The sequence below is a fragment of the Sinohyriopsis cumingii genome, chromosome 7, assembly GCF_028554795.1.
Source record: "Sinohyriopsis cumingii isolate HCF-2022 chromosome 7, ASM2855479v2, whole genome shotgun sequence".
In the NCBI taxonomy this organism is placed as follows: Eukaryota; Metazoa; Mollusca; class Bivalvia; order Unionida; family Unionidae; genus Sinohyriopsis; species Sinohyriopsis cumingii.
In genome coordinates, this window is record NC_142967.1 from 107,102,368 (window position 1) to 107,114,853 (window position 12,486).

Here is a 12,486-nt window from a genome sequence, read left to right on the forward strand (position 1 = left end):
AATGGCCGAATCAGAAAAGATGTCGTTGCGTCCCACACTTCACTAGCAGTCGGCCTTACGCAAAATAATGCCAAGTTATTGTTATTAGTTGTAAACTTGGTGACACGTATGTTTACTATAAAAACATAAAGAAAGAAAATGACAGATACACCATTTGTATTAGTAAAACGGAAGTAATTACTGTAACCAGGTTTTAGGTTAAGTTGTTAAAACTCTCTCTCTCTCTCTCTCTCTCTCTCTCTGTATATATATATGTATGTATGTATATATATATATATATATATATATATATATATATATATATATATATATATATATATATATACAATGTACTTAATGAAATTATTTTCATATTGCACATATTTGGTTTTCAAAAAAATGTTTATTCATTTCAATTTAAATTCCATTAGTTCTAATTTTGTTTCATATTATTTTTACAAAAAAATCATTCAAATTTCTTTTTCTAGGTCATCCATTGAAATGAAAACTATCAGTCCTCACTCGTTATACTTACGGTCTTGAAATATTAGTTTTCTTTGTTTTACCAGTAAAGTTAAGCTAAGCATAATTTCTAGTCAACACCATTTCTTCACACTCGGCTTGCAAAAGCAAGATATATTTTTTAACTTATTTATTTAACTAAATTCAGTGACCGCGGTCAACGTGCTAACTTTCTACTGTGCTTATGGTCAATCCCTTGATATAAAGGTTGACGTCACCGCCATGTTTTCTGATACGTCCATATTAGCATTCTATAAAGTTTCAAGCAAGAAACCATAATAAAGCCAGTATTGTCTAACCATAACAAAGTCAGTATTGTCTATCCATACTAAAGCCAGTATTGTCTAACCATGCTAAAGCCAGTATTGTCTAACCATACTAAAGCCAGTATTGTCTATCCATACTAAAGCCAGTACTGTCTATCGATACTAAAGCCAGTATTGTCTATCCATACTAAAGCTAGTATTGTCTATCCATACTAGAACTAGTATTGTCTATCCATACTAAAGTCAGTATTGTCTATCAATACTAGAACTATTATTGTCTATCCATACTAAAGTCAGCATTGTCTAACCATACTAAAGCCACCATGGTCTTTGGGGCATAAGTGATCAAACTATGTGAAAAGATGCAATAAGAGGTAAGAAAACTAGAAACGGAAACAAATTTTACATGTGCATGTACGGATAAAAGTATTTTTTCTTTCTTTCTTTTCTTCTTTCTTTCTTTTGTTGAATATGTCATGAAGTATGGTAGTTATCATTATTTCAGGACGTATGACCATTAAAAACTATGGAGCTGTTCTCGCACAATTGTTTCATTGAGATAAAGTTCATAAAGTGGTGATCTGATCAATTGAAATAAAAATGACCCGATAACATCCAGTTTCAAATTTCATCTGGTTAAGTGAAAAAGTAATATTTAATGAGCCAGGCGAAAATATTCTTTTCTTCAAAATACGTAAGTAAATGTATACAAAGCGTACAGCGTATTCTTCAGTAGATCTTCTAATGCGATGGCATACAACATTAACGAAACATTAAGATGGTAGATTCAGTAGATATATTGACCCGTCCATCAAACCACAACGTGACTAAGATCAAAAATGTTCGCAATATATTTAAGAATAAAAATTTGAATTTACAATTTTCGTCCTTACCCAGATGCCCGGGAAAAAATACATCTCATACGAGAGTGAATAACTTGCGCATCGGATTTTGTAAATTTGCGCACATCATTTGCGTCGCTTTCGTTGGAAGAGTCTGTGCGGGTGTAACATGTACTTACTTCGTGCAGAAGTTATTCTTTTTCCGTGCATAATCATTAACTCTCATTCGATACATATAAACTGAGTGAGCAGCATTTTCCAAAACTTACCTATGATGTCTGACGATCATCGTCTGCCCATAGATTTGTGCGGTATGTATTCCATCATTCAGCGAAAAAAAATGGATAGATATATTTTCTCCTTCACAAACATCAAAAGCAATATTTCCATATGAATATCCGTTGATATGAAACATAATGTTGCTGTCTTCAAATTCTGGGTCGGTAGCGTCTAAAAGTTCTTTACACTGAGATGGATTACCGCAACTCTGGATGCTTTTGTTTATATACCAGTTTCTGTTTTCGTTCGTAACGTCCTGATACACTATTAACTCTTTGTCTACGTCGGTTCGTCGTTCATTTTCATCCAGAATCCCTGTAATAAACAACATCAATCAATCAATCAACCAATCAATCAATCAATCAATCAATCACACAATCTATCAATCAATCAATCATTTGACGACATTCTCACTATATACATATGACACTCTCTCTCAGTATGTATGTATGTATGTATGTATCTATGTATCTATGTATGTATGTGTCTATATATATGTGTGTGTGTGTGTGTGTGTGTGTGTGTGTGTGTGTGTGTGTGTGTGTTAGCCGACCATACACATTTTTAAAATTGTAATTTAAAGGGAAACCATTCTTTACCAGATTAAACCCTACTTGCAAATAGCATCACACATACAGGGGTGAAATAATAGAATACAACGAAACAAAACAAAAAATTATTGCTCACAACATATTTTATGAACAAAAGCTTAAGTTATTGTACAAAATACTTAGATTTGTATTTTTTTAATAATAACAAAACATAACAAAACGGAACATTTTAAACGGTTTATATAAAATCAACACAAATGCTTTACTACATTCGAAAACAATGTATACTGAAAGAGTCCGCCATTAAAGTCTGAGAATAGTAGTAATTAACATTTTAAAGTGTACGAAAAAATTATTTCATTTTCAGCTGATATCGGTATGCATAAAAGCTTGAACACTCGTATGCATAAAAGCTGGAACACCACAATTTCAATTCAGTCGTCGTCACCATACAGTTGGGATACAGAATTTGAGCGGCAACCATTAGCAGCATTTGAACCTGTCTCTGGATTTCGTACGTACAATCCTGATGAAGAGTGCACCAAAGTCACGTGAACTTGATCCAATTCAAAACTCGCTGCTGCTTGAGTGCTTAGATCCAGTATTGCCTTCACTAACTGATGTTATTAGTACCTCTCTCTCATCAGGGGAATTCCCATCATTTTTCAAAACTGCCACTGTAAAGCCTCTGCTGAAGAAACCAACACTAGACCATAACGATTTAAAGAACTACCGCACAGTTTCTAATCTCCCATTCATATAAAAAATCTTAGAAAAGGTTGTTCTATCCCAGCTTATATCTCATCTGAACTCAAACAGTCTTTTTAGCAATGTACAATCTGCATATCGACCTTGCCACAGTACTGAAACTGCTCTTCTAAAAGTAGTTAATGACATTCTCTCTGCTTTTGGATAGCGGAAAGATTACAGTCCTCACCCTCCTTGATTTGTTGCAGCATTTGACACAATAGACCATGATATATTACTTCACCGTCTTCAGCATGTTTTTGGCATTCATGATACAGCCACACTTGTTCAAGTCCTACTTGGTCAGCAGGACACAAATTGTGTCTGCAAATGGAATACACTCCAGCCAAGTTGATCTATGCTGTGGTGTTACACAGGGGTCTGTTCTTAGAATTGTTCTCTTCATTCTATACACTCATCCGCTCTCGAGTGTCGTAGATCACCATCCAGTGTCTCACCAATTGTACGCTGATGACACCCAAATATACAAATCTAGCCACCCAACTGAAGTTGATGCTACCATCCAAGGTGTAGAGAGGTGTATTTCTGATGTGAAATCATGGATGACATGTAACAAGCTGCAGATGAATGATGATAAAACTGAGGCCATTCTGATCACAAAACAAAGACTTTCTCATTCACATCCTTTACCTCAAACAATAAATATCACCAACACCAACATTAAATTCACACAATCAGTATGAAACATAGGTGTTACTCTGGACGGTACTCTCACACTGCACCAACATGTCATGAACATATGCAAGGCTGCATATCTTGAGCTGAGACGCATCAGCTCAATTCGCAAATATCTTTCAGTTGATGCCACTAAAACACTTGTGTGTTCATTAGTACTTTCAAGAGTGGACTATTGTAACTCAATTCTGTCTGGTTCTTCTCAATGTCTACTCCAGAAACTTCAAAATGTTCAAAACACAGCTGCTCGGATCATACTTAGAGTACCACGATCAGAGCACACCTCCCCGCTGCTCTGTACCCTACACTGGCTATCCATTCGATCCAGAATCAAACACAGAATATGTTCTCTGTGTTATGTTTCACTGACGGACTCTAGTCCAACATACCTATCCGACCTCACCTATTTGTACACACCAGCAAGATACCAACGCTCCTCTTCTGACAATCGTATACTCATTATTCCCATAATGAAAACAAAGTCATATAGACAGTGTTCTTTTGCATATCAGGGCCCAGCAACGTAGAATGAATTGCCCACTGAACTGAGACACAAAGACAGTGTGATCCCATTCAAGAGTGCTCTCAAAACTCACTTATTTCGACTGCAAGAACAAACTTAAAGACCTAATAATGTTTCCTACCTTAAATATTTTCAGCATGTTTTTTATGTTTTCTAATTTCATGGTGTTTGTTTTTGTAATCATATCATTATATATTTTTTATTATCTTATAGGTGTTTTCTAATGTTGTAAAGCGCTTAAAGATTCTAATGTATGCATAAACGTTTGAACACCTGTATACACAAAAGCTTGAACATCTGAATACATAAAAGATTAAACACCTGTAGACATAAAGCTTGAACATCTGTAGACATAAAAGCTTGCACACTTGTAGACGTGAAAGCGTGAAAACCATGCTTTTCTCGTAATAAATTGCATCATAATGATATGTAAAGTTTCCCTACGAAAACAACAGACATTTTGCTTCTTAAGAGAGAGTAATTCGATCAGATACAAAATGGATAAACTCTCTGTAGTCCCTCCGGCCACGTTATCGTACCAAATGTCCGCTCTGCAATATATTAACACAAAGAGCTAAGAGATCAATTGTTGTGACCCCTAGCAATATATGTAATCGGTTTTACTCCATCACAGAGGTAATATGTTTTCCCCACATATTTTTGTGTGTCCAACGGAGTTCCAAGTTCAGAAAGTACAACATGAAGCAAAGCAATGTTATGTATATTATTGACATGTGTGGCCGCATAGAAATAAATGTCGATGTAAAGTCAATAAATCCGAAAGGAAAAGATGAACATACCTGGCTTACAAACCACCAGTAAACCGACAAGACCTGTAGCAATATCTCTGACGGATTTAACATGAGAGTGATATGCCCAAGGTTGACAGTTGTCGTCATCCTTTGTAGGGGCAAATGTTTCTGAGATATTCCATATGTATGTTCTTTTATCCCCGGGTTGAACACCATCGTCGAACTTTGAATGTCCCGCTGTACCGTCTAAATAGAGAGCTCCTGAAAGGGAAATAATTTTTGGTGTAAATATATGCTTAATGGTAAAATTGATAACTGCAGGTCGACATACAGGATTTGAACTCTACGATAAAACTATCAAATAACGTTATTTTTTATTACTTGACTTGTTTCCAGGCGATTTATTTATGTGGAAAACGAGCACACGTTATTTCAATGCAAAGAATGAAGCGCCCTTTATGTTTATATGTGGAACACGCGAGATTTCTAAATGACTACTAAAATTTCAATAATGAAGTAAGTTTATTTCATGAATTTCAGGGCACATGACACATTTAAGAACAACTGAGCGATACTGTGTGCCATTCGGTAGATTCATGTATATCTAAAGAATGTCCATGTGATCACCCGTATATCTTATTAATCACAGTTATACTCTTCCTTGCTGGTATACATTACACCAAGCTGAAATTGTCCCCACCCCACCCTACCCACTCCCCTAATATCGATCCAACTTTGTAAAGGAATATTGCCATGATTACGGAATGGAATATATGCATACGGAAGAAAAGTTTATGTGGTAATACCAGTCAGTGTACATTAATTTTTTTTGGGGGGGGGGAGGGGGCACCAGACAGATGTGTTTGCATTACTTATACTAGAATTTTGATTTGAAAAAAAATATATTTTTTTTAATAGAATTTTTGATGGGATATTTAATCCCTAGTGTGATCTATAGGGTTGTTCATCCTATACTCAGTTATAACCCCAGTGTCGAAATTCCTTTCCTGGTTTGTTTGGTGATCTTTGCCAGACATCTCTAAGTCCCGTGTATGCTATATGTGTTTGTTATATGTATGTAAGACGTATTGGTTTCGTATTGTAACTGATATTCAATTTTTGTGTAATACATTTATTATTTAAAGATCTTTATCACCTGTCCACAGGATATCATTGTTGTTACTATGTAGTCTATTATTTTTAAGACGATTTTGTTTTCATAGTCTACATCTAGATATAAAATATTGTTTTTATTATACTTATATTTTTTACAAATTTCCATTATTAGCATTATCCTATTGGTTTTTGTTTTATCGCATTGGGCAATCGTATGTAGTTTGGTGAAGTTTGCTGTTTTACATAAAGGGCATTTCGGTATTCTCCTGATCATACGACATTTGATTGCTTCTTCGCCTGTAAGCCAGGTGTTATGCAGATATTAAAAAATAATGTTTTGTGTTTTTACAGATCTTATCTTTTCCCAGTTTTTCCAAGTTTTTGTCCAGTTTATCCCCCATTTGTCCCGCTCTACTCTGCATTTTATCTTTTTGGTTACTTCCTCTCTAATCCAAGCATAGCTTTTACTTATTTCTAATTTCCATAACTCTGTTTTGTCCCTATAATTTAAAAGTATTTCTCTTATATATTTGAATTTACGCGGCACTTCGAATTTTTTTGTTAATTTATTATTTTTGTATATCTCTGGTCGGCTTCTCAAACCAGTAGATGTACAGTGCTTTCCACGCTGTAACAGGGTCTGGTTGCACTTTTTTAAATCTATTAATTATGTTTGTTAATTTTAGTAGTAAGGGGCTCGGCAGACCCAAGCCCTCTCTACTTTTGGCTTTATATAGTGTCTCTTTTTTATATAATGCATTTTGTAATTCCAAATGTAGTCTATTATTTCGTTGTCCATCTTATTTAAAATTTTGTTATCCATGTCTATTGATTTAATTATATAGTTGAATTTGGAGTACAAATATGTCTTGGCTACTTGGGCCCGCTCCATGATACATAATGGCGCCATGGCCCAGATTTTCACATTTTCTCTTATTTTGTCGATAATATGTTTATAGTTTTCTACAGTTTCTTTTTTGCCAAAGTAAACCCCCAGAGCCTTCACCGTATCTCTCAGTGGGGGGGGGGGACCCACGATGGTCGCCTCTCCAGTTACCTATTTTTAAGATTTCAGTCTTGCCGTGGTTTATTTTTGAACCCGAAGCTTTACCAAATTTTTCGAATTCTTCTTCTAGATGTTTATAGCATTTTCCCTCTCTTATAAAGTTTGTGCAATCATCTGCATGTTGGAGCATTTTTATTTCTTTTTTTAGGTTTGGTATTTGTATGCCTTGTATTTCTGGGTTGTTTCTTATCTTATGACTTATGATTTCTATTGCCATTACGTATAATAGCATTGATAGTGGACATCCTTGTCTCACTGATCGTTGTATTTCAGATTCTTTCGTGCATTTTCCGTTTACCTGTACACATGAAGTTATCCCTTTGTATAGGATTTCAGCCCATTTTCGGAAATTCGGTCCGAAGCCAATTTTTTTAGTACATTCTGTATATAGTTTTGTTCTAATCGGTCAAAAGCTTTCTCCTGGTCGAAGAGTACTATAGCACCCTTCGTACCTGTTTCATTTATGTAGTCTATTATGGTTTTAATGTTTAAAATATTATTTTGTATATCCCTCCCTTTTCCCCCACAGGTTTGGTTTGCATTAATTATTTAGTTTATCCCACCCTTTACTCTATTTGTTAGTATCCCACTTAAAATGTTATAATCCGTATTTAGAAGTGATACAGGTCTCCAGTTTTTAATCTCGTCTCTATCCCCTTTCCCTTTATAACCCCCTCTCTCATACATTTAGTCATTTTCTTTTTACTTAAAAATATATTATTGTATAAAGCGTTCAAGATCGGCGTTAGTTCACCGTGGAATTTTTGGTAGAATTCCACGGTGAGTCCATCTTTCCCTGGCGATTTCCTCTTAGTGAGTGTAGCTATGTTCTTTATGATTTCTTCATCTGAGATGACATCGTCACATTGGTCTCTTTAAGAATTGTGAGATCAATCATATGGATCGTACCTCGAAAGGATTCCGATTGCTCCTGTTAGTTGCATTTCGGACTACCTTGACTATTTACGTAAATAAGAGTTTGACCGAGCAGTTGAAATCAGATCACAAGTATTAGTTCCGGTTCAGTACTACGAATGTAGTCCCGCTCTACTTTTTCCTGTCTCCTTTTGGTGGTGATACAAGAGATAGATTTAGGCATTCTTGGTATGGATTTAAAGGTAATTGTTTATTCTTTAGAGTATGAGCTTATGGTGTGGTTGTCTGTGTGTGTTCCGGCGTCAGTGCACAGCGACTAATAAGGCCTTGGAGATAAGCCGGAAGTGAAAACTGTGTTCCATTGCACATTGATTTGTTTATAGTCCAGCCTCTCAAAGAAATGCCGATGAACCTATGACAAGAACTTCAATGTGAAGTCATCTTTGAAGGTATTTTAGACTGACATATGATTTGATTGACTTTCACACAAAGGAAAGTTCAGTTGTGATAAACAAATGTTGAGACTATATAGGAAAATCAATTGTGATCTGAGTTCAGTTGCGAATGCATGTACTATTTTTTCATTCGCAACTTCTCGGTCAATTTTACGCTTAGTCTAACAGAAATACTAGCGGTGATTCGAACAAAATGCGATTTCTTTTCGGTGAAATTTCCGGCTGTCAAATGTATGATTCGCATGTGGAATTACATCACAATTAATACTTCCAGTTCAGTACCCACGAATGTAGTTCTAGTCTATTTTTAGAACATTTTTTCCTCTCTCATTTTGGTGGTGATAGAAGAGTTTTATTTATGCATTTTTGGTAGGGATTTAAAGGTAACTGTTTATTCTTGATAATATGAGCTCAGGGTGTTGTTGTCTGTATGTATTTTGGCGACAGTGCACAGTGAGTAATAAGGCCTTGGTGATGATCCGGAAGTGAAATTCGTGTTCTGGTTACATGCTGTTATGTTGACAGTCAATAATCTAAAAAAAGAGCAGGTCAACCTTTGACAAGAACTTCACCGTGAAGTCATCTTTGAAGGTATTTTAGATTAACATATGATTTGCATTGATTGTCACACAGTGGAAAGGTCAGTACTGAGAAACAAATGTAGAGAACATATAGTAAAATTAATTGTGTACTATGTCCATGTATACTGACATACATTCGAGGCATATTTTTGTCTCGCATAGATAGCCGAGGTGATCTGAATGTTTGAGACGGGTATACAAATAGCACAATTTCTATTTTTTCCAGCATATTAATATGGCAAAACATCACATCAGAATGGCTCGCTTCAAGCATCAAGAGGGTTTCTCTTGACGGACCGTTGTGAATTTGAAGATCAAACGTATACCTTCACTATCTTTGGCGTAGAAGACCCCATGTGGATGTACACTGTAACTGCGCTCCGTCGCAGCATTCTTGAAGTGGATCAGTAACGTATCGCCGACTTCCCCTCTTATTATAGGCCCTATATAGCCTTGCCATGAGGGTTTCCTTTCATAAAGCAGGGTGTACGTGTCGTCTGTGTACCTCATGTACACAGCTTTTCTGTATTTACTGCCGATTCGGTTGGGTCCTCTTAGTATTCTTTTCTCAGCTTCTCTGAAATGACGAACACAAAATCTTAGACATCAAAGCTGTATGTATGTATGCATGCATGCCCACGCACGCACGCACTCACTTGCACGCACGTACGCATGCATGCATGTATGTATGCATACATGTATTTCTGTCTGTCTGTATGTATGTATGTATGTATGTGTGTGTGTGTATGTATGTATGTATGCATGAATGAATGTATGTGTGTGCGTGCGTGGGTGCGTATGTATGTACGTACGTATGAATGTATGTATGAATGAATGTTATGTATGTACGTACGTACGTACATACGTATGTATGCGTGTGAGAGCATACAATTCATTATCACCATAAATTGGATAGATTCATCTCTCATCTTTTCATCTATCCTATATCTTCGCATGCACCATTGCCGATGTAATGAAAATTCTGAAGATTATAAGATAAATTAAAGAAATGGAAGGAAATACATATAATCCCGAAAATAGGGAAATCGTTACTTGGGAAGCGGACTGGGTGTGAAAATGGGATGACCCAGAAATTCATTTGGAGAGGTGAGAAATAACTAGGTTGTTATTTGTATGTATCGTTGTTTTGTTTTTTTTTTTTTGTATTTCTGTTATTACTTTTTCCCTAGGTTGTTAACTCCAGGGCTTTCATGCTTGACCTTATGCTAGACTGACATATTACCAGACTGACTTAGTCTTTACTTAATGCTGACAATTTATAAGTATTAGGTCACGTTGTACAAGTGTTTGGACCAGTGCCAGATTAAACCCTGTGGAGGCCCTTAGGCGATTGAAATCTTGGGGGCCCCCTCGCAAATTATTTCCTAATACGTTTTTTATTTTTCCAGCCAACAATTTTAATAAACCAATTTTATTACACGAAACAAATAATAACAATTATTAAAGGTTTTTTAAACAATTTTAAAAAGCTTGATTGTAATTTTCTTTCAATATTAAATCAATATAATTTTGATCCGTTTTGTCGCGGGGCCCCTAAAAGGCGTGGGGCCCATAGGCCGGTGCCTACTCTACCTATTTGGTAATCCGGCACTGGTTTGGACTAACAAATTATAACATTGTCAATGTATTGCGACGAGAAGGATAAACTAGACACAATTTTTGACACAAACTGGATTTTTTTGTGCTTAGTAAGTTTCAACCGGTAAAAAAAACGACCAATTTTAGAAGATACACTAATATTATGTGACGGAATTAGTAGCCTGGTGGAGTGCACTTAAAGATCAAAGATCTCGTCACGCGCATTCCAGTCCTGTTTTGCTTTGTTCTTCCAAGTTGACATACACAGTGTACAGAACCGAATCAAACCGAACGGAACTTTCTTTATGAAAAATTATCTGGACAAGGGCTGAAGACATAGAGGGCCCAAAACTGCTTATTTAATTAAAAGTCACATTGCACAAATGTAGCAAATTAGAAGTTGGAGTGACATTGATAATCTTAATGTAAGCTGTAGGGATAATGGTACACGCATCATCACATGGAAAAAAAGAGAGTATTTGTCGGAATGTTTTGATTCAGATTTTAAAAAGAACAACAAAGACCAAAAAGTTAAGTTTAAGATAAAAACTAACAAATAGAAGTCAGAGTCGCGAAGTGTAAACAGGTGTTTGAAAAATGCAACAGTATCTCATATTGCACACACGTATCTACAGTTCAGAGAAATATAGATATGTTGTTGCTTTGGGTTTAACGCCATTTTTCAGTACATGACAGGCTATACATGGCGGCCAGTATATTTGGTGGAGAACAACAAGTGAAAACCGCCAGTAAGAACCACCGACCCACGAGAAGCTACTGGCAAACTTTCTCACATACCCACACTGGCCGAGACATAGACTCGAACCCACGCGAACATACGTAACATAGCGCTGATATGTAAAGGCAAATTGTTTTAGACCACTCGGCCACGCGGTGCCCCCAAAATATAAATATTGGTTATTGCCTGAATATTGAAAAATATTAGACCCTAGGTCAAGTGGCGCACGATGAACGAGCTTGTTCAATATATTTCAATGCTCAGCCAATAACCCTTTATATTATATACTAAAACTGAACAAGGATATTAATCGTTCTGTTATGTTATAGGAATAACACAAGTGAAACAAAAATTTATATCAACGCTTTACTGAACATTTGACATGCCGTTCAATTAATGAATGAAACCTGAACACTGCGCAATAATACACGCTGCTGTACTGATATGGATGAGGGTGATTCTCATTGTAACACTGAACGAAAATACGTTTCTTGACGAAGATGGAATGTCATTTAACCAAAGAACCATTATGAAAATTTGAGCCCAAAAAATCAGTGTGAGGGATACAGTGTCTTGTGAGTCTCAACGCCGCTGTCATGGTGGCGGATAATGTTCAATGCGCTGAGTGCTTCAAGGTTGTTGTAAGAGCATTGCGATCTACTGGATAATACCTCATATGATCTATTGGATAATACCTCATATTATCTATGGGATAATACTTCATATGATCTATTGGATAATACATCATGTGATCTATTGGATAATACCTCATATTATCTGTTGGATAATACCTCATATGATCTGTTGGGTAATACCTCATAAACAGATACAGATTCATACTGGAGTTGCCTGTTTTTCATTAAATTCCGAGTAAAGGATAAAACGACTCCATTCACA

General features: G+C 36.0%; 1 protein-coding gene across 1 annotated transcript in view; it reads right to left on the reverse strand.

Moving 5' to 3' along the window:
• The window catches only part of LOC149795900 (ferroxidase HEPHL1-like), a 72,437-nt gene that overhangs the window by 30,034 nt on the left and 29,917 nt on the right, over positions 1-12,486 (reverse strand). Inside the window, exons 2-4 of the mRNA XM_089965819.1 lie at positions 9,578-9,828; positions 5,206-5,418; positions 1,879-2,203 (exon numbers count right to left, since the gene is read on the reverse strand). Coding sequence (XP_089821945.1) covers positions 1,879-2,203; positions 5,206-5,418; positions 9,578-9,828 — 789 coding nt within the window. The remainder of the gene's footprint in view (positions 1-1,878; positions 2,204-5,205; positions 5,419-9,577; positions 9,829-12,486) is intronic.